The following is a 21,310-nucleotide window of genomic DNA, read 5'->3' as shown; positions in this document are numbered from 1 at the left end:
AATTGTGTCTTCATTCAGAACTGTTAGAAGGAACATTCAATCTGCTGAATTCATGTATCGGACCACAACGACTCTCTGAAACCACTGACACTGGACATGAGGAAAAAACCAAAAAAGAGAGATATCCTTTTCTTTAGTTCCCAGAAGCTGCTGGGGGAATGCATTGTCCTAGAGTCACATTTAGTGGGAAGGCTCAGCAGGGGCCGGGGGGGATGCACAAAGCACAGAGCGCGGGGCTCCCTCAGCAGCCTGTGAGGACAGGTGCCTGCTCAGCACAAGTCGATGTGGGAGTGCAGCTTAAAAAGGCAGAGGGGCAGCAAGAAGGAAGCCAAGGGATCTGTTGCAGAGGCATGCTGGTAAGGATTTGCGCTCACCTAGAAAGTCAGAACTGGCTGCCCAGGCTGAGAGATGCTCATCACATCCCTGGTTCTCCTGATGTGGCTTCCCTGATCTCACCTCAGAGACAGGCATTTTCCTCTAAGCTGGCAAACTCCTAAATTGTCCATACTAAAAGGAAAGCACTGAATATCTACTGCATCAAGTAACTGTTACCTAAATCTCCCTTAGATTCCCTTAAGTCCCCCAGCATCTCATTTTTACTGCACAAAAAGATTATAGACAAAGTACCACAATAGTGTCTCTCACTATCTCACTTTCTCACTTTCTGAAGTCTTTTGTCACACACCATCTTCTGTTTTAGCATTCCCCTGAAAGTCCACAATAAGACAAGCAAGATTCAAAAAAATGTGAAAAAAATTCAAATCACAACGATGCTGCCCTTGACCTTATCCACAAAAACCATGTCCCAGCTTTGCTTGTACTCAGCCTGGAGTGAGATCTCCACCCACAGAACAACTCAGCCCACCTGGGTTCAAAAATTTTCAACTGTTTGCTCCACTAAGCATCAAAGATTGTTCAAAACTTGATACCATATTTGACAACATATTTGATACATATTTGACACACCAATCATTATGGGGCTGGGCATACCCACACATCCACACTCACACACAGAGCAGTGGTCTTGGAAAAATAAGTCTGAGGGCACTGTCTTTTTAACAGTTTATTCACAGGAAAATAATCTCTTTCTAAATTTTTAGCATTCAAAATTTCACTTGAAACAACTGTAAGAATGTCTTCAAAACACAGCTGGCACTTTAAAGGTGTATAAAACTTAAGACAAATGGCAAATAAAATAAGTATTTACTGATACCAAAAACACGTTGAGTTTAGTATGTTCTTAAAAATCAGAGTCCACTTAAAAGTTAAGCTATTGATACTACCCCCCAGGGCATTATTAAAAAGGAAAGCATGGCATAGGAAACAAGAAGTACCATATGCTAATTTTTAAACATCAAAGTTGTGATTCTGTATTATCACCACCAACACAGTCACTGGAAATGTAATTTAGTAACATCTTCCAGGCACTCTCAGATTCACATTTAGTGCAATAGTCCATGACCTTCCTTCTTAAAATATCTCAGTACTTCCCTTAATTATTACAATGGAGGAAAAAATACTTTCCCAACAGGAAACAAAACAAAAAAAAAAAGCGAACCTGAAAGTCTGAGCCAAACAAAGCTTTCAGCTGACACGTGTCATCCTGCCCGTTCACTGCATATTTTGGTATCTTAGAGCTGGGTCTTTCTGACTGGGCACTCTTTTGAGGGGGGTAGCAGATAAAATGCAGAAGCACCTTTGCTGTAAGATGCTGCTCTCTTGAAATTCAGCAGGCTGCTGGGGAACAGGACAGAGTAAGATGGGAGGAGAGCATCTCACTTCACAACTGATAAGAGAAAGAAAAATTATAGGAGACACTGGATACCTATACAGACACTGTTACCAGATGTGGAAATAAAGCTGGCAGCACCCTGGGATCCAAAATTGGTAGCTTTGTCCCTGATGTGATAAAAAAAATTGGATAGCTTATTAAGAGAAGTTTCAGTGCAGAGATTTCACTTTCAGGAACGGCAAAAACGGAAGAAGAAAGTCTTTCTTTATAGCACCTCACTCTCAGAAACAATCTAAATATTTGGAGTTAGCATTATTGTTTTTTATTAAAAGCCCAAAGTAAAGTCTTTGGTACTGCAGTACACCCGTGAAAACGTGTGCCCAGACAGAACAGACACTGTCATCTGTGAACATTGCTGAGAAACCCACTACACATGGGTATTCCTGCCTGAACAAAGTCAGTGCCAAAACCATACCTGTCCTTGAGGCAGAGTAGCAGAAATTATGTGAAACAGGTGATGAAGCAGGGTTGGCCTACACATAATCCTACCAAAACATCTCATGGAGGGGAAAATTAATTACTTGGTTCACTGCTTATTACTGAAGAGAAAAGCTACTGGTCTGCAAGATGGGCTTTCAAAAAAGTCTCATACTTTGTGGTTCTTCAACAGTATCTGCTCTTGGCTCGGCCCCAAGTACACAGGTTTGGTTCTAAACGTTACTCAGTCACCCTGGGACAATAACAGTGGCATACATGGACTGAACATCCCTGCAGGAGCCCAAAAGTGGGGGAAAAATATCCCTGAGAGTATTGCTTAATTTCAAAAATAAGTCACTCATACAAACAGAGAGACTTTGTAAAAAATAAAAAGGTGAAGCCAGTATAGATAAATAACTGTAGACAGTGTATTAAATGCCTTGAGAATACCAAACGCATTATTTAAAAAAAAAAATGTGTCTTAGGGAGACCAATAAAGCTGATGTGATTAAGAAAAAAGGGATCTATTTCAAGTACGAAGAGTTTGGGAGACACCATTTGTTTGCCATGAAGCCTTTTTTTCAGTTATTTTGTTTGTTCTGCTATAGTTAGAATCCAAACCTCACCCTCCCACAAAAAGTAGAAAACCACTTAGGAGAATCAGAAGACAAAGTCAGTTTAGATTAATGGGAAGAATATCTCTGGAGACAAAATAAAGCAGAGAAAATAACCACATCCTCAAAAGCAGAGCTCCCTACCCACTTCCTGCCACTGGAGACGGGTGGAGAAGCAGAGGGAAGCAGCTTGCTCCACCACAAGCACTCTCCTCACAGTGTCTGGAGCAAATCCAACAACTCTCCAGGAAAAAAATCCTTACAGACAGCATACTAAGAGACATTACACGGATGCAGCTGGATCGTGGCAGCAGCCACGGGAGAGCTGGGGGCCCCAGCTCTGGAAGTGACTACACATTTTGAGAGTGAAGAGGCAGCCCCCCACTTCTGCCTGCCTCAGTTCTCAACACAGTCTAAGATCTACCAAGGACTTCTATGCAACAAGAGCTTGGACAACACTGCAACCTCTGCGAACAGCCTTACCACAGCATCGTTCTCACATGGAATTACTACTGCTGCCAATAGTTTAAATCACTGCAGGTCTGGGGCTGCAGACTGACACACAAACCTTTTTAACTAACTGAAATAACCAGGAGAAATAAATGCAGGTAGAGACAAAGACAGTACTATCACTATTTTTTGTTTGTATTCAGATTTTTAAGCAAAGTTCTCCTAAAAGCCTCAGAAATGTGCATGTTTAGGGGGGGAAAAAAAAGACATAAAAAAATTGAGTAAGAGCCCTTCTGCAACCTGGTGAAGAAATTGTGATTTCCTCCATTTCCACTACCTGCTCCGGTGCCCTAGGACCTCCCAGATTCCCTTCTCCTCCACGCTCTTGCCTGTTGCCCTGCACATGGCTGGACTGCAGCTGCACCCAAGGGACACACAGCTGACAAGACACCACAGCACAGCCTGTTCCTTGCTGGGGACACATCTGGGTCCTTCCCCACCCCATGCCACGGATTTTTCTGATATCCGGAGTTGTTTCAGGTATGTCCAGCTTGCCTGAAACAGACCAAAAACTCAGGTGAAAACACAAGCCTCCTCCCCTTCAGCTGTGGCACCCCTCCGAATCACATCGCTCTCGCTAATTCCCAAATGGCAGAGCCAAGGAGCTAAAGATGGAAATGAGAACTATGGCAAGGTGTGTGCCTGTTTGTTTTAAATACCTACTCCTCAAGAGTAATAGAAAAAAGAAAGAAGACTCTTTGGTTACTTCATGGGTTATTCCTCTACATTGCCGCAGCAAAGAAATTGGGTTCAGTACTTTCGTAATCCTCAGCTTCTGAAAAGAAGAAATACCATGCTCTTGACCTATTAGAGGTTTGTATTCATATTGCAGTTGTTTACATTACCCTTAAATGCACTACCTATATAATTTTATTTAAAAGCAGCAAAGGTATTTACTGCTTTAAACTTTAAACTAACTTTAAACTTTTTTTTTTTTTGGAAGTGGACTTCTTTGTATTTTTTTAGATATGATTGGTTAAGATAACCACAAAATCTTCCAACAAATCTGCCACAATTACAATAAAAACTTCATATACAACACCCTGTGCAAGAATCAGAACAGCATATTACTTGTTGTTCTTTGACAACTGTCAAGTGCATTCCCAGGTAGACTTAATTTATTCAACAGGCTTGTCAGAGACAAACCAATACAGAAAACATAAACGCCCCATTAAATTTCAATTAAAATCTCAAGTAAATTCCCATTGCTAAATGATTTAGTTCAGCCACATACTTTAAATCTAAATGTCAGGACAGGAGAGGTAAACGGATGCCAAATGGTAATTCAGCTGAGGTACATCTTGGATATTCCTACCACACTCTACTGCCAAAAATGGGAGTCTTCACTGCTTGTATTGATGCATTTCAAAGGTGGAAATGCATTACAGCATCCGAAGAAGGAGATTGTGCTCATTTGGAAAAATCCACCTCAATTCTTGGGGAGCAAACAGAAAAATACATGACATCCTGCCCTGGAGACCTAGGAATCCAACAAGCATTGACTCTAAACTCAGGCATGAGCATCTGTCCCAGCTCACATTTCCATTGTGCGTGCCTGACACGCGGGTAGTTCGGACAACTCTTCGGTCTTCATACTCCCTCTTTTGTAAGTCAAGTCAGCAACTGTAAAATTTACTCGATGCACAGCACAGGGAATATGATTCTTCCATAAAATGGGTACACCACAAGCATTGTAATATCGACATTTCCACAAACTGGACCCAAGGGTCTTCACCTTTGGCAAAGGCAAACAGCAGTTCAGAGTCGATGGGCAGCACACGAGCTGCGCGTGCCTTCTTTGCTGACGGTGGATGTCCTCTCCTTGGGAGTACGGCGGAGCAAAGCCTGTACACTCTGTATGTCCACCCTTCTCCAAAACATACAGTAATTATTTATAGGCACAGTTTTAAAGCCACTTCCATACTACAAGACAGATACTCAGTACTTTACATCCATCTACTAATTAAACACTGGTCATCTCAGTCTCTTGACAGTGGAACCCTTTTGGAGGACGACATCATTTGGAAACAGTTCTCACTGATAAATAAGGGATGTGCATCACATTTTTATATATCCCTGATACTTTCAGTTGAAAGTGTCACGGTTTTCCCACTATTAAATAGCTTCACAGAAATTCAATTGACTCTGTTTGCAGCAGTCCATTACCCTCAGGCTTAGAAGAAGCTTCTGCCTTGGTGAGGTTTCTGGGCTCCTTTTAAACAGTAAACAGTTATGCTGCACTTAAAAAATAAAAATGTCATACAAAAAATAAAAATTTTTCAAATCTTGAAAATAGTGATTCTTCTTTGTATTTTCCATTCAGCTTTCACGTCAAATTGACCACAAAGTTCTTGTCTATAAGCTTCTTCAAGAATTTCTGCTCAGCACTGATGTTGTGATATTCATTCTAAAAAGATGTGAGGGAATAATAAAAAAAATAAGTATCAAATTATAACCAGAAGCACCACTTCACTGTTATCTTCTTTCTATTACTTGTGATACTTGGAAGATGCTAACAGTAGGAAAGTTCTGGGGAAAAGACTTCTTTAGCAAAGGCTTAGCACAGTCTCTCAAGAAAACAAGGGATTATTGCTCAAAACTACATTAGATTTTTCCACTAGGACACAACCAAAAAGGATGATCCTTTGGTGGCAAGAATGGGTGAGATGTGGTCTCAGAGAAGTCCTTCCATTATTAACCCTCTCAACTCCTCACTCTGCTTAGAGACAACAACTGAGGGACCACATTTACAGCACAAGCAGTAAGAAAATGAGTAATTCTCAAAACTCAGTGCAGGTTCTTGAAAAGCACATCAGATGCATCCTGCCAATCAGCTTCAGCAAGCCAAAACCAATCCATCTTCTGTGCTACACCCAGATCCTGGACACAGAGGAGACCACCAAGGTTAGTGGAGGGCAGCACAAGGAAAGTAAATTTACTTAAGGCACTGAATCCAGTAAATTAAAATGAATAGAATACAAATACTGCATAAAATACTACACATATGTAGCATAATATTTACAACTTAATGACACTGAAGAATTAACAGAAAGATTTTTGTTGAGTAGTTTGTTTTTTTAAGTTTAAAGATTTTAGGAAACATCACGTGCAGAGAGGAGCCTCAAAATGAAGGTGAGTTCAGTGTTAGAGGAAAATTATCTCAGAACAGCAGGCACCTAGAAGTCCTGAGAGAGACATGAGAAGCTCTTACAGGCATTGTCCCTACCCATCCTCTTCAGGAAAAGGAAGAAGAGGGAAATGGTCCCCATATGCTCTGGGCAAATGGAAGAGAAAACTTCACACTGAGGTGAAGGGCTGAGATGGGGTTGCTTGGAGTACAGAGCCAAAGGCAACTGAAAATAAGAGCAGAAGAAAACAGAGGCATGACCATAGCAAAACAGCAGGGAGAAGAGAAGGCATCCCTGATGTTTGCCAGGCTCCTGCTGCTTCCTCTCCTGTTGAATTGTGGCTTCCCCATCCTGGAAGCAGTACCTTCTCTTCCTATCCTCCTCCAAGAGCTGCTTCTCTTTTCTGCTTTCCATTTCCAAAATTCAGTTCTTTTCCTAACTGCATGTTCATAGGTCTTAACTCCTTCCATTTCCCTTTGCTCTTCTTTCTGTCCTTTAAGGGGTTTGGCAGCTATGACAAATTGCGCAAGCAGGTGCCAAGGAAAAAGAGAATGCAAACAGAAACAAGACCACTCACATTCTGACAGTGTTAATGAAAACATCTCTATGACATGACATGTGCAACCTAAGGACAACACCACCAAAGCAAAACAGAACACACAAGTGGACATATCTCATGCAGACATTGCAGAATATGGTGTAGCACAAGGGACACAAATATCATTATCTACATTCTTCAAAAACAAAAGCAGAGAGGAGGAGATTCAAGCAATGTTAGCCTGCAAGCAGCTGAACCAGAAGGCAGGAGGCTTTCTGACCTGCAGTCCACTCTTCTTATCTACATTAAATTGCCTTCCCCAGTTACCAGCTATAATTCTCTCAGCACAAACAAGTTATAGTTACCTGCATCATCTGAGACATGGTTTCATTGCCATAGTAGTGCAAAGAACTGTTTCTGTCAGTGAAGTCGTATTTGAAGCCTGCCAGGTGGACTTCGTGGCATATGTGAAATGCTAGTGTAATGGCAATCAGCCCTGTTGTTGGATGCTTGGGTTTCTAAAACAAAACACAGAGATAACACATACATAAATACCTGGTAGCTTAATGGGAACAGCAAACTTAATAACAAAGACAAGGCAAATCAGGTAGCCTGGGTCTTCTACAGATGTTTGGTTTCATAGTTTGATCCCCTTGTGGCTCAAAAAGAGGAAGGTACTGCCCACAGATTTCCCATGACCAGGGGGTCTGCCATGTCAGCCTTCCCTGGGATTCTACTGAGAAACTGGTCAGGCTTCATTACATTGGAGACCATTTCACCTATCTAATATGACTGAATTACCAGATGTGTTCAGAAGTTTCTAGATGACGGAGACTCAGATGAACAGAACATGACATGCCTCAAATCTTCATAGCCCCAAACTAAAAAAGCATGAATGCTACTGCCACACAAATTTGACTGAATTTGAATTTTTTCAAAGCAGGGAAATTCCAGAAGACCATTGCTTTAGACCTTCCCCACTATTCACATTAGAAGAAGAGAAACCTGTAAGTAAAACGGCTTATTTCTCCCTATAGTAAGAACAGCTCAGAAGTAAATGCTATGTGAAATATCAAGAGCAGGATATAAACAGGTTTTAACTGTGCAAGATTAAGAGCACCCAACGAAAAGCTAGCACTTCTCACAAAAGCAGAGAACAACTCCTTGCAACCATCTGCCCTATCTTGTGGTCAAGTACATGATTTTTTTCAGCAGCAGGAGCTACAATGATCTGGGCAAGTAAATGAGGCAAGGTTTTTTAGAGAGAGGTGCACTCTTTCATTAAACCAATAGATGAAGCTAGGGTGAAAAAGTGTGCCCAGAAATGGACAAAACTTTCAGGCACCAATGCTCTTGTTAGCTAAAATAACATTTTTTTCAGAGACCAAATGAACTATGTGCTATCGGTAGCTGCAATCAAACGTCAAACTGAGCACAAAATGATACAGTTTTTTTTTAAACTGTTACCAAAGGCTCACTTCGTTTGTCTCCGAAAATGAAGCAGACAAACCAGTACTGGACATCTCTGTGCAGAGAGAAGGTAGATGCACTCGATGTACTTCTTTGTATCATAAAATAACACAAAAAATCCCCAGGAAAATGCTACTCTTCTCAGCTCTGTAAGTCTAATTAAAGTCACAGAACTGAACTCTCACCTTTTACAATTTTTTGTTCCTTTATACAACTCTTAGAGTACTCCAGAAATAACATCTTTTTAAAATGCGCACTGTTGCCCAAGGCTCCTGCCAAGTTAGCAAAATAACTTTCTGCCCTAGGGGCCCATCTTCATAAACTTAGTGGTGACTCTGTTGCAACATCCATACTAAACAGGACCTCAAAACTATGGCAGGAATGCTACACTTCAGGATTAGCGCTATTTGGAAATATCAGGAATATCACGTTTTTAACTAACATTGTTCACCTTTGACTCTCACAAAATTCACCTCAAAAGAATATAGTTTAAAAGGCAACTACTTTTAAAATGTATTATCATGATACCACTCTAGCAACATCCAGATATCCTCAGCCTGTAATGAAATTACTGCAGCCAGTCACATTTAATGAGAACAGGAACAGCCTTGGAATGAATCCGCAACACTTTCTGATTTCAGTGCTGCTGAGGCAACACATCCAATTTTATTCCTGGCTTTACTAAAAATCAGAAATGCTTTTTGGCTATGGACAAATGCACACACTGGGAACTCAAGACTGGCTTAATGGAAGAGGCAGGGACAGCTGGGAAAGCAGCACCAGTCATTGGTGTCTCCCGCAGGCAGAGGGGGCTGAAGCACAGGACAGGGAAGGCAGCACCAGCCCTCCCCAGGGACACACTAAGGTACAGAGGGTCCCGAAGTGAATCCTGCAAAACGTTGTCCTGCCCACGGGAACCCAAGAGGCACAACCCGCAGCTTAACCGAGCTGCTCTGGGGCCACTGCAGATGTGCAGGCTCCCAGCCACAGCCTGCCTCTAGGATGGGAGGAAAAGCGAGGAAGAGTCTGCCTTAGACTGATCACTGCTGCCCCAGGGACAAGGGACTGCAAAACCCCTGGAATGGAGTAAATGGGAACTGGAGGTGGTAGAAGGGGGCTCCAAACACGGAGGGCTCCAAACTCTACCCCAGCTCTGTGCAGGGGCACCTAGAGAGCAGCAGAGAAGCAAAGGGCGACCAAGGGACCTCTGCCTCTTTTCCAACTTCAGGACACCATTTCTCTGACTCACTGACAGCACCAGTTTTAACATCTACACCAGAAGAGACGGGAGAGATTTCTGGACCCATGGAGGCCATAGAACATCTGTGGTCATTTAGGAGATAGTTAGGCATCCAATTATTATGCTGCTTTCTTCCCACCCTCTGCTGAAAACCTGAAATGCCACAGAACCTCAGCAAGCACATAGCTAAAATGGCTATTCCAGTTCCAGAGCTAATAAGGGAGAAAAAAAGCCACTACTGCGCTCAAAAAACAGACAGAAATTTTGAAAAGAGAAAAGAAAAGGCACAGAAACTTCCAGAAACAAACAAACAAACAAAAAAAAATCTCCACTCCCTCAAAGATTAGAAAGATTAAACCAGAAAACAATTGTGGCAGATACAGCACAGTGACAGCCTGTCAAACGTTTCCACACGTGTCAGTTGGCTGGTGCCCACCAAGCAGCGATATAACCCCGGGAATTGTAACTGTGCTAAACAGCACATGGTCAACCCTGACTGCACAAGGGAGGTCTCCAGCTTGAAGCCTTACCTTTCATCAGAAACATTCTTCAGTCATAAACTGACACTTAAAATGTATTTTTATGTCCAAATTGCTGGTTAGCTCATTACAACGCTTGGCATCAAATCAGTAAGCAGAACAATGCTGCTAGACATATGTCATTAGCACAGAGCTGGAATATCCTGTATGTTCCCCAGTCCCTCCTCAGAAGTGTGAAATTGCAGCAGTGTTAGAATCACCAGTTTGTTGGGGTTTTGTTTGTTTGGTGTGGGTTTATGTTTGGTGTTTTGGTTTTTCGTGGGAGGTTTAGTTGGGGGTTCTTTTCCTGTTTGTTGTTTTGTGGGGTTTGGTGGGTTTTGTTTTGTTTTTAAGAAACACTATAAAACACTCAACGTTCAATAATTCAAGACTTCCTACTATTTCTAGAAGCTCTTTGGATCTGCCATGTTCCATTACCTTCCCATTTTTCCCAATTTTGCAAAAGACATTATGTCTATCTGGAAAGCGGTCTCACGTCATACCAATTACAGAATCTATAAAAAAATGTTTTTGGCACACAAGGCTAGCCACTCTCTTTCTGGATTCCATTTTCCCATCTTTTCTGAGCACCATCTAAATGCAAATTACTTCAAAGCAAACCTGAGAGATCTTCTAATACAGTCCACTGTAACAAAGATATAATTGCCTCTAAGTACACATTTGGTGGCACAAAACTAAAAAGCAATGAAGAAAAGAGCCTACCTCCTTCTTAGGAAACCTTGTTGGGAAACGAAGCAACTCATAAGCTGTTTTCCTGGTGATGCTGGGATCAAGAATCCTGATTTGACTAGATTTGTATATCATATTCTTAGCCGGTTTCTTCCAAAAGCCTTTATCACTCTGTAACAGGTAAGTAAATATACATTTTTAATGGTTGTAAATAGCTGAATTTAGTTTTGTAGCTAATGAGAGTAAACTCTGAGGGCATGAGGTAAAAGAAGAAGAGGAGTGCTGAACCTCTAGAAGTTCAAAAACACCTGCTCCTTCAACAGGATAACCCACTGCAGCAGCAGTGGTTGGGTCCAGTTGGCTGGAAAACAGCAGAAAGATCCCTAATGAACAACTCATACCAACAGCATGCCCTGGAAGCAGTAAATGTTAACTGTGTGCTTGGACACATTAGGTACAGCATAGACAACAGGCAGACAGAAGTTATTGTTCTCAAGTACTTTGTACTGTCTGCAGCATGTATGGCAAAATATCAGACAGTGCTAGGAAGAGAATAAAAATATATTTCCCAGAGGAAAACTGCTTTGTGGTGAGGAACTGATCAAATATGTGCATCAGAAAGAAGACAGAAGCATTTATGGGAAAGACATTAAACAGACTGACTAGGAGATCAAGTGCTCCCCTGAGCTAGGAGGACTGAGGTTAAAAGCAAATGTATTTTCTGTGAGAGACGTGTGGCAAGATGAGCCAAGCTGCATGAACAACTGAACTCACTATTTTCTGACCACTTAGGATCTTCCAAAGCCACTTCAAGTCACGTGGTTTGAAGACAATGAGAACCACAGTTGTATTGGGGTCGTAGTGGATCGGATCTGAGAACATAGATTCTGGGTAAGAAAGGCGGAAAGTCGTCCTCCTCCCAACATCCTCTTCGTACCCTATAACAGGGCCATTATTCATCCTGCAGAAGGCACAGGGCAGAGACACACAGACATCAATGACTACCCACCACATCCTTACCATGCGGTGTCTGGCACTCACATTAGTCTGTGGCACAGACAGCATGTCTAGGGACAGGGAAGTTCACCAGCCCAGCACTTATCACATTACATAGTAGATGAGCAATTATCAGGTGCACTCACCCTCTAAACTCAGAGGGATCAAGCACATATGGGATCTTGGCCAAGATGGTTTAGAATACAATCATACAATTGCTTATCATGTATCACTCAAGCAGAAGGCCTTCCGATTTGGCTCAAACACAGAAACTAGAGAAGGGCAAAGAAAATATATGGCTTGGAGAAGCACCCATTGTTCCATGCACACAATTTGAAAAGGAGACACCATTTACCTTATTATGACATCATATGAATCAATTTTCTCCCCTAATGTTTTATTTCGAAGCACTCCTCCATTACCGACGACAACACACCGACGACAGGCAATGCTGTGGAACAAACGGAAGTTTTAATAGCCACTACTTCCCTGGCTTCATATTATTAATTATACATCTGCATTTAACTGGCTTATTTTCTAACTGAGGTCCTGTATCTTTTACAGTCCTGGCCCCTACAAAGCAGACTCAATCCTGTATCATCTACTATGGCTGCTTTCAAAAAAAGAAAAAGCAGCTGCACTATTTCAGGGACTCACAAAGTCAGGAATTGGCTTCTCTCATGTGAAACTGCTTTTACACATAATTTTTCTCATGGTTTGTTGTTTAAGATCATCTAACCAGCTGGTGATATGGGGGCCATTACATAAATTATCTTCCACAGCGCTTCAAACTTTTTGCAGTCTGGGGGTATCAACCAGGACAGAGTACGCCTGGAAAAACTAACTCAAATTAAGGTGCTCCACAACACTGCATAACTCCACAACTCAGGAGATCTCCAACATGAGCTAAAGCACCAAGATTTATGTTCACAATTTACCTCACAGACTGTACATGTGAAAAACCTTTGCCCAATGACATGTGATGGTTTTTCAAATGGATATGATCTTGGTTTTTCTCTCTTTACTTAAAAAGTGCTGTCTAAACACGTTTCAACATGTGCTGAATCTCATGCTGTCATGACGTAACAAGGCAGATTCACTTGATTAGAAGTTGCATTCTCACATGACCAGATTCAAATCAGACAGCACTACTAAGTATATAAAACACAGTTTAAAAATAAGATCCTAAAAATGACCTCAAATCAAAACTGTAATTCCTTCTGAATTTACATTATATTCAGAGCTAAAGAGCACCCAAGAAAGGCATTATATAGATGTTAAACTTATGAAAGTAAATTCTAATGGTAAGACTTTCAAAGTTATCCCAGGTTTTCTACATGCATATTTTTTATTACAATACTAGTAAAATGTCTGCTTTGTTTAAAAAAAAAATAAGGGGGAGCTCACAGACAGGCTTGCTGTTGTTTTACTCAAGATATTTTGCCTTTTTAGAGAAGGTTTACATTCAATGTATAAGACTGCAAACTCCTCCTTACAGAATAAGCACAACGTTTTTTGTTCTTGCAAAAATGCTTCTTTATTTAGAGCAAAAGCAGTTCAATTTGGTTGCAGCAGAAACAATGGGAAAATGAAAACATTGGTATTTTTTTCAGACACAAGCTCACAGTCTGCTTGTTTACAGAGGATGAGTCACCTCACAATGTCCCACTCTCTTGATTCTTTCTTCAGGTAAGAAAAAGGCTCTATGTCATTTCTTGCTCTAGGTTCGGGACACCAAGACTGTGTCCCAAAGAATACTGTAACTGGTGTTAAATGCCCAGTGTGGCACTTTATGTACACTAATTACCATCTTTCTCCTCAGATAGTCCAACCTGTTTTTTCAGCTGAGAATATTATTCAACATCAATGAAAACACCCTGCTCCACTCGAGACTGACCAACATCTTAACGTACAAAGCAATTCTCTGTACCTCCTACAGAATTAACAACATCTGCACAGGGAGTTGCCCTTAAATATATATGAATATAAATAGTGCTCTAAATGCAGCTTTCAGGCTTGGGTGACATGGAAAAAGCTGGCACACCTTTCTTTAGTGTTTCCTGAACTGCTTAGTAGAAGGCAAGCATTCATAAAAAGATTTCCAGCTAATACCATAAATCATGTGACTTGGCACCTCCGAAATAAGAGTAAAAACCTGGAACACCATCCTGTCCCTCAGTATGCCCAATCCCTCTACACCCATAAAACCTCTCCACCTCTCTACTCCTTCAGCCTATTCATTTTCCATTTTGTTTTTTATATCTAGTTTTAAGATGTCCTGAGAAAGCCAGCTGACAAACATACGCCTCTTACAAAGTTGACAGTAAGAGAAAGCAGAAGTTGCCCTTTTCCTGAATTACACTTTGTTACTTAACAGCTACAGCACAGAGTTCAAAGTAAGGAGGGAAAAAGGAAAACTGGACAAAAAAACTTGATCAGTAAGTGATGATGGTGGAATGAGGAAGCAGGGCAAAAAGCACAGAATTAGCATATGGTTGTACCATGTTTTCCTGGCATTTACAGTGTGCAGCTGTAAATCACTGAAAGTTTCAATCACCTCAAATCTCGGAATTCACCGTCACCAAAAGTCACACGGCTGCACCTGGGTAACTGAGGCACAAACCTCATCTCCACAATGCAAATCCTAAACTGCAACTCGTATTCCATCTCCCCCTGCTCCCTCCTGGCTACAGCATCCATCCCTGATGCTTGGTGGATACCCTGGAGCGACAGTGACTGACACACCATGCATGAACTCATGTCAGGTCTCAATAAAAAGCCAGAAAAACTGCTTTTCATCTTGCTGAATACTTTCTTTTATGCCTTCTGACTGCTTGGTGCGAATTCACAAAAACGGTGCCAACTCCATTACAAGTGATTTGTATTATTCTGACCATGACAAGCAGCCACAAAGTTACTTTGAGGAGGCACTGCTTTTTCTGCCCCTTGGAGATGAATTGAAGAGATTCTTTACTACACCCTTCCAATTTTTGGCAGAGGCTGTGCTTTAAGAAGCTTCCTCACTGAGTTAATCCTTAGCTATTGAAATAGTGCCTTTCAGTCTGGCATACAACTGAAGAGCTCTTTGGTTTCTCCTCTCTGCACTATACAGTCACAATGCACAGGACACACTCAGGGCAGGGAGGGCAAAATAAAACATGACTTGAGTTGAACAACTGAGGTTCATTTAGCTACAGAAGCTATGCTGCTGCTCTCAGGTCAAATCCAAACTCTCTTTCCTCTTACTGACAAATGCAGATCATATTTTTTGTTTGTGATTAAGAGCTAACTACTTGGACAGAAAACGAAGTGAAATTTGAAGTTTGATTGATCTTTTGAACTCCAGTTCGCTTTGTAACATGCATACTCAAAAATAAAGTTATCAGCTGCCTTCAAATACCCCATAAAACATCTAACATTGGTATTTGAACTTTTAAAATGGATAAAGTCAACATGCAGATCAAATATTCTTGGAGAATTGTACATGAATACAGTCAAATACAAACAAACAAATTAGAATCTCTACCAAGCTCAGGGAGTCAAAGCAGCCTAACAGAAAAGTCAAACAGGAAATCTGGCACAAATGTGCCATTTTGGAATCGCCTGCTTCCCTTACCTTCCCTCTCCCCCCCCAGTATTCAAGTGTCTTCAGTTACAATAGTAAGTCTAAGTCCCCAGTGACACAGAGTCCACTGACAACAATAAGCAGGGAGGAAAATGATTTATGTAAAAAACAGAACATAATATCACAGAAAGTAACATATGACATGGAGATAAAGAATATACCGCAAGGTTGGATTGTATTCAGATACTTAAGTTCAACAAACTGACCTGTACTTACTGCATATCACAGAAGTCAAGACATCAATTTTCAGCAGACTCTTACTCCCAGATATTTTGCCAACTCCACTTTTTACAAGTTTCCTTCTTCATAATGTTTTCAAATTAAAAACCCGCAAACACTCACCCTTTCTCCAAGTCAAGAAGAGAAATAAATTCAGATGTCCTTAAACAACATCAGGTGTGCTACGAGTGAAATATACACTGAAGTGTCTGGGGGTTCAGCTTACAACCACCAGCACAACATTCATGACAATATTCATGAAAAATAGTAAGACCTTGGCTGTAAAAATAGCTACAGAAAAGTCTGAGTAACTAAGGGATTGCCTTTAGGTGTTAAGAGATCTGTTTAAGAGTATAAATGGATCCTGATGCAAACAGCATGGCAACTGATCTCCAATGTCTACATGCACCAGTCACTCAAACCACTACCCTATTCATGTGGTGTACAAGAGCCTCAACCTCAAGGCCAGGTGTTAGTTTACATATTTTGTTTACATGGTAAAGTGCTAAAAGGAACATGTTCCTAGTCTATAAAAGAAAAATATTGCTAAATGGAAATGTAGCCTTTAAAAGTCAAAAGGCTTGCATCATCCACATTCCACTGAAATACTGTTTCTGTGGAAAAAGAAAAATATCTCAACCTCAGTTCCTTTAACACACACCCCCTTATAGTCAGCTGAGGAATGCAAATTATTTCCTTTGAGGTTATTTGGTGAAAGGAGGATGCAGAGGTCACATTTTGTTGACTGAGGATTGTGTAAATGCATCTGTAATAGCTACTGAGCTTAGAGTCCTGAGAATACCCAGAGAGGAACTGAAGTCACAACTGAACTGGAATCAGTGACACTGTTCATTTCCAAACAGTTTTGGAGAACTACACCTTCACACAGTGAGAACTCGACCTAAGTTTGGAAAATAGCACTATTTGGAAAAAAAATCCTTTGTAGTTCATTATATACAGTTTTACGTAAGTTGTACACAAATACAGCGTTAGATTTGGTGCTCATACAGCCTAGTATTTGTTAAAACAGTTTATAAGGATTCCCCCACCCTGACTAAAAAATTTTAAAAGGGAAATTTGGTTTGTGTTCTGACAAGAAGGCTGAATTAGGCAACAGCCTAATAATTCTGTATTACTGAAGAATGTTGTCAGGATTAATTCCCAAAACGTTTCATTTTAAAAGCAATTGCATCTCAGTGAAACGTATACATAAAAGTTCTTCCCTACTACAGTGACTCATGCCCTAAGAGTGCTATACACAAAACCTGATGGATCTAGAAAGAATACAAAGTATGAACTCACTGTGTGCTTGATTTGCTTATCCTACTGCCTACTAAAAAGCAATAGCTCTCATTTTGCTTCAGTACCACTGAACTGCATTATTTTTAATAAAATGAAGCATATTTCCCAGAACCATCAAAGGATAAATACCAATTACTTTGCTTCTCATCTACAGGACAAATACATTTGAAAAGTACTATGCTGTACTGGAAGCATCTCTGCTTTACAGCCTGAACAATTACAGAGCTGAACTTATGACTTCAGAAAATTTCTAATACAACATTTGGCACTCTCCTCCAAACTTCAGACAAAAGATGACCTTTTTCAGCCAGTTCTGTATAAATTTCCCCAACTATCACCCTCCTGATAGTAAATGAGGGGAGTTACTTTTTTTTCCCCTTTTCTTAAGAATAAACATGAACATCCTAGAACCAGACACTAAACATGGTGAAAGGACAGAGTACAGTAGGCAAAGAAAAAAGGGTTATTAAAACCAGTTCTTAGGTGTGAACAGATTCCACCCAAGCTAGATTAAAATGTGATCCTGACGTTTGGCTTGAAGCAGCAATCTTGTATGATCTGAATTAAAAAAAAACAAAACCAAGAACAGCCAACTTCAGCCTTATTTGATTCAGCTCTATTAAGAAGTCTGTGTATTAACATATTTGGCAGGTTGTCAGCCAGTTTGCTAGACTGCAAATCTAATGAGTCATTTGCATCACTTTGTAAACACAGGATTGTAGTCTACTTGCCAACACTACTACACTACCTCCAAAAATACCCCAATCAAAACCAAACCAAAAAAAAACCCCAACAAGACACACACACACAGAAAGATCCTCCAAAATCAAACAAAAAATCCTAGCAGAAGTGGCTTCTAACAAGAGGTTTAATCAAGGCAATCTAATGCATGGGAAGCAAGTTATCTAAGGTACCGTCTGCTCCCTGCCACACCCTCGTTACTCCAAAAACGCAGGAACAGCCTTTCCTGTCTGCCTATGTCTCTCTCAGTCACAAGGGAAGGAAGCTGAGCACATGTACAAAGAAGGGTGTGCAGCAGCCAGAGGATGCAGAAGCACAGGGATATGCATAAGATTTCTTTTACACAGAAGCAGCCATTGGTTTGCATCTGCTTATCTCAAACAGTGTCCCTCTTCTGCAAATAACGACTTTGAAAGCGGAGCTCACACTCAGCTTTCAAGAATAAAAAGATACTAAGGAAGATGGGACCACATTCAGCCAGCAAATTCCTAACACACAAAAAGAAATCTCTAAGTTTAAACTCCTTCACAGAAAAATTATTCTTGAATGCTGGTGCTATGTGTGTAAACCCAAGCTTATTTAAATCTCAGAATCGGTTACACAGTCGGTCTGATCTGTATCTTGGTTAACTTGGGCAATTTCAGGATAACGCCACTGACATTCCTTTTCAGGCAAGTACCAAATATAAAAAATGCAATTAACAGAAACAGTATCAAATAACTGAACTCACTTGTCATCTTCATTGGAAAGTCCACAGCTCTCCAGTCTTGAAAGGGCTAAACGAAAAAATTGCTCTAGAAGGCAAATATAAAGAAGATTAATGAAAACATTCAGTATTTGCCAATACAAAAATAAGCATGTCACCCTGACTACAGTATTTTCATACATATTAGTTTTACGTTCACTGTGCATAAAAAACTCAACATAAGAATACTTGGAATTTAGGGCCACAGGTCAGTCAATGATGCCAAAGAAATTCAGGTTTATCAGAGCTCCTCTCTTAGTTCATCCTGCCCCAGTACCTCCCTGTCGGAAAATATCATGAGATTTGTATAAAAAATAAATCCTAGTTACAGTAAGTAAGATTTGGAAGAATTTCCAAGACCTACATCCTCACTGACTTTGTTTTTTCTTCCACCCACCTTCAGATGAAACAGAAGCAGCCCTGACCCAAGAGGGGTCATACACGCAGGGACAGTAAAAGCATTACCTGTCGTGGCAGACAACATCAAACCAGCCTGTGCTCACTGGCAAAGTTGGGCAGAGGCATCTTCCCAGCCCTCCCTCGGTGGGCAGGCTCCTGATGGACATTCAATTTGCCTCTGAGAGGAAGCCTCAACTCTTTCCCAAATGTGCTTTTCTGCGCTGTAAACCCAGAGGTGCAGGAAAAATTGCACCATGCCTGTTATGCTGATGCAGGCCAAATCAAGAATCTAAAGCCGGGACCCGCAGGGTACTTGGAAGGTGCACTATTCAGTGTTAAAAACTTGAGACTTCTAGTGCACCTGTCGCTGGCAGAGCATGGGAAACTGAAAAGTCCTTGACTTAGGGTAAGCACTACTTAGCAACAAGTAAAACATCCGTGTGCTAGCAACACTATTCTCATGCTGAATCCAAATCACAGCACTGTACCACGTACTAAGAAGACAATTAACTCTATTCCAGCCAAAACCAGGACAGTAAAAGGAAAATTTCACTGATGTAACTACCCCAACCTGAGGACTTCTGCCTCAGTAGGACACTGCATCCCAGTTATCTTAGAGGTGTTGAATGAAGCCCACCAGTTAATATCTGACCTAGCAAATCACTAGCTAAATATCTTTAGTACTCCAGCTCACATACAAACAAAAGGAAGCTGAATAAGGTCCACTCTTCCTCAGTCCCACCTTTTTGGAGCTCCTCTAGTGAGAGGGGCAATCCCAACACTGTGGTTTTTTGTTAGAAATGGAAAGGTGTCAGGTCAGAGGGACTAAATGAAACCATTAAGTCACTGCTAGACACCCCCAAAAGAATTGGCATCAGTGAACAGGAAAGACCAGGGCCAGATTTGGGGGGCTTACAAGACTTTTAGGAATTTCTGTTTAAAAACAAGGTACATGGAAACACTAACCTGCTCTCTTTATTCCATAAGGTAGTTCAAACTTATCGCTCCCTTGGAACTCTGCCACCCTGATAAAATCATTAGCACACAGGAATGGGTATATTTTGTCAACACTGAAAAAGAAAGACGTTTCAAAAATCCACCTGATGCATCTGCATAAGCAAATAATTCATGCAATTGCTTCATAAAAAGCTTTCTTTATCCTACTATTGTAATTTTTATGCTATTACCAGTATCCATTTTTAAAAGAAGGAAATCCATGAACACAGGGAAAGCAAGAAGATGACAGAAAAGGGGAAGATCTTAGAGAATGCGTGTAAAGAGATAAAAAGATTTGTCTGCTAGTGTAAGTTATATAGAGTCATTAAAATCGTCACCAAAATTGTGTGACTGAAAGCACACCATTAGACCATATATTCAAGACAATATATAACCCCAGGAAGACAATGAGTAACTTCAGTTTGAAAAGTACATAACAGAGGCAAGTAAGGAAAATTAAGAGTTGGTATTGTATATGGCAATTTAATAAGTAAGAATGGGATTTGAAACAAGGTGTTTTAACTTGAAAATACCACCTCCTGATTTGAGATGCACTCCCATTCCAAGCAGTGGCTGTGTTGACATTAATGAGTAGTTTGGGGCAACATGGGTATATCCATATAGCAAAAAAGTATGGAGTTCTCATGTCCACATTACATGCATATTAAGTATTTTTTATTCTGGACTAATTCTGATACGGTCCCATGGATTGAACACACAGCAGCTGCAGCACATCAGGCACGGTCCTGCAGTGCATCTTCTGGTTTAACCACATATGTGAAAGGAGCCCAGTGCACACATGCCAGGGCTACCCTGGGATGAGAAGCACGACACGAGGGGATCACAAGGAGGTTTGCCTCAAAAGCACATTCTTCCCACAAACCAGAACACGATGGCATGACGCCTTATGAGCATCAAGATAAAAATAATGGGCCACTTCTTTCTTCAAAAGACAGGAACCACAGACAAGGAATATCTCATAGCAGGGAAGTGACTCTTATTACCTTATCTGCCCAGTCTAGGCAAATGAATGAACAGCAGACACAAACGTCACATGCTACCATGCCCTTGGCTTCACCTTTGAATTAACTAAGCACACACTTACTGTACTGGTTGACTTTGTAGTGATCCTGCACAGTAGGTCTTACATTATAATGTTAACACAGAAATATACAGTCATGAGAAAACCTAGTGCTTATCATAAAAACCCCCACCCACCACAGTTGTTTTTCCATGAAGAACATTAACAGCTGTTAAGAAAACCTTTGCTCTTAGTTTCACAAACCAAGTATTTTCTTCTTCTTCTTTACCAACCACATATTCAGAAGATACTAACAATAAAAAGGAAAAAAAATCAAACTACAAAACAC

At 40.8% G+C, this 21,310-nt stretch overlaps 1 protein-coding gene across 3 annotated transcripts in view; it reads right to left on the bottom strand.

The window, feature by feature from the left end:
- Window positions 1-1,050: 1,050 nt before the first annotated feature.
- ST3GAL6 (ST3 beta-galactoside alpha-2,3-sialyltransferase 6) overlaps window positions 1,051-21,310 on the bottom strand; it is a 43,316-nt gene continuing 23,056 nt past the window's right edge. For 2 of the 3 annotated variants that reach the window (XM_051781039.1, XM_051781040.1), the window contains 7 exons: window positions 19,911-20,014; window positions 18,531-18,594; window positions 12,269-12,364; window positions 11,692-11,878; window positions 10,951-11,088; window positions 7,365-7,517; window positions 1,051-5,740 (listed from right to left, as the gene is read on the bottom strand). In XM_051781039.1, coding sequence (XP_051636999.1) covers window positions 5,660-5,740; window positions 7,365-7,517; window positions 10,951-11,088; window positions 11,692-11,878; window positions 12,269-12,364; window positions 18,531-18,594; window positions 19,911-20,014 — 823 coding nt within the window. In that variant the 3' untranslated portion in view covers window positions 1,051-5,659. Of the gene's footprint in view, window positions 5,741-5,764; window positions 6,973-7,364; window positions 7,518-10,950; window positions 11,089-11,691; window positions 11,879-12,268; window positions 12,365-18,530; window positions 18,595-19,910; window positions 20,015-21,310 lie in introns of those variants that run through there. The other variant, XM_051781038.1, reaches the window with a different exon arrangement.

The sequence above is a fragment of the Manacus candei genome, unplaced genomic scaffold (genome assembly GCF_025592945.1).
Source record: "Manacus candei isolate 608988 ecotype Guabito, Panama unplaced genomic scaffold, ASM2559294v1 h1tg000014l, whole genome shotgun sequence".
Lineage (NCBI taxonomy): Eukaryota > Metazoa > Chordata > Aves > Passeriformes > Pipridae > Manacus > Manacus candei.
Note: the sequence above shows the minus strand (reverse complement) of the source record. Positions and strands in the feature narration are given on the sequence as shown.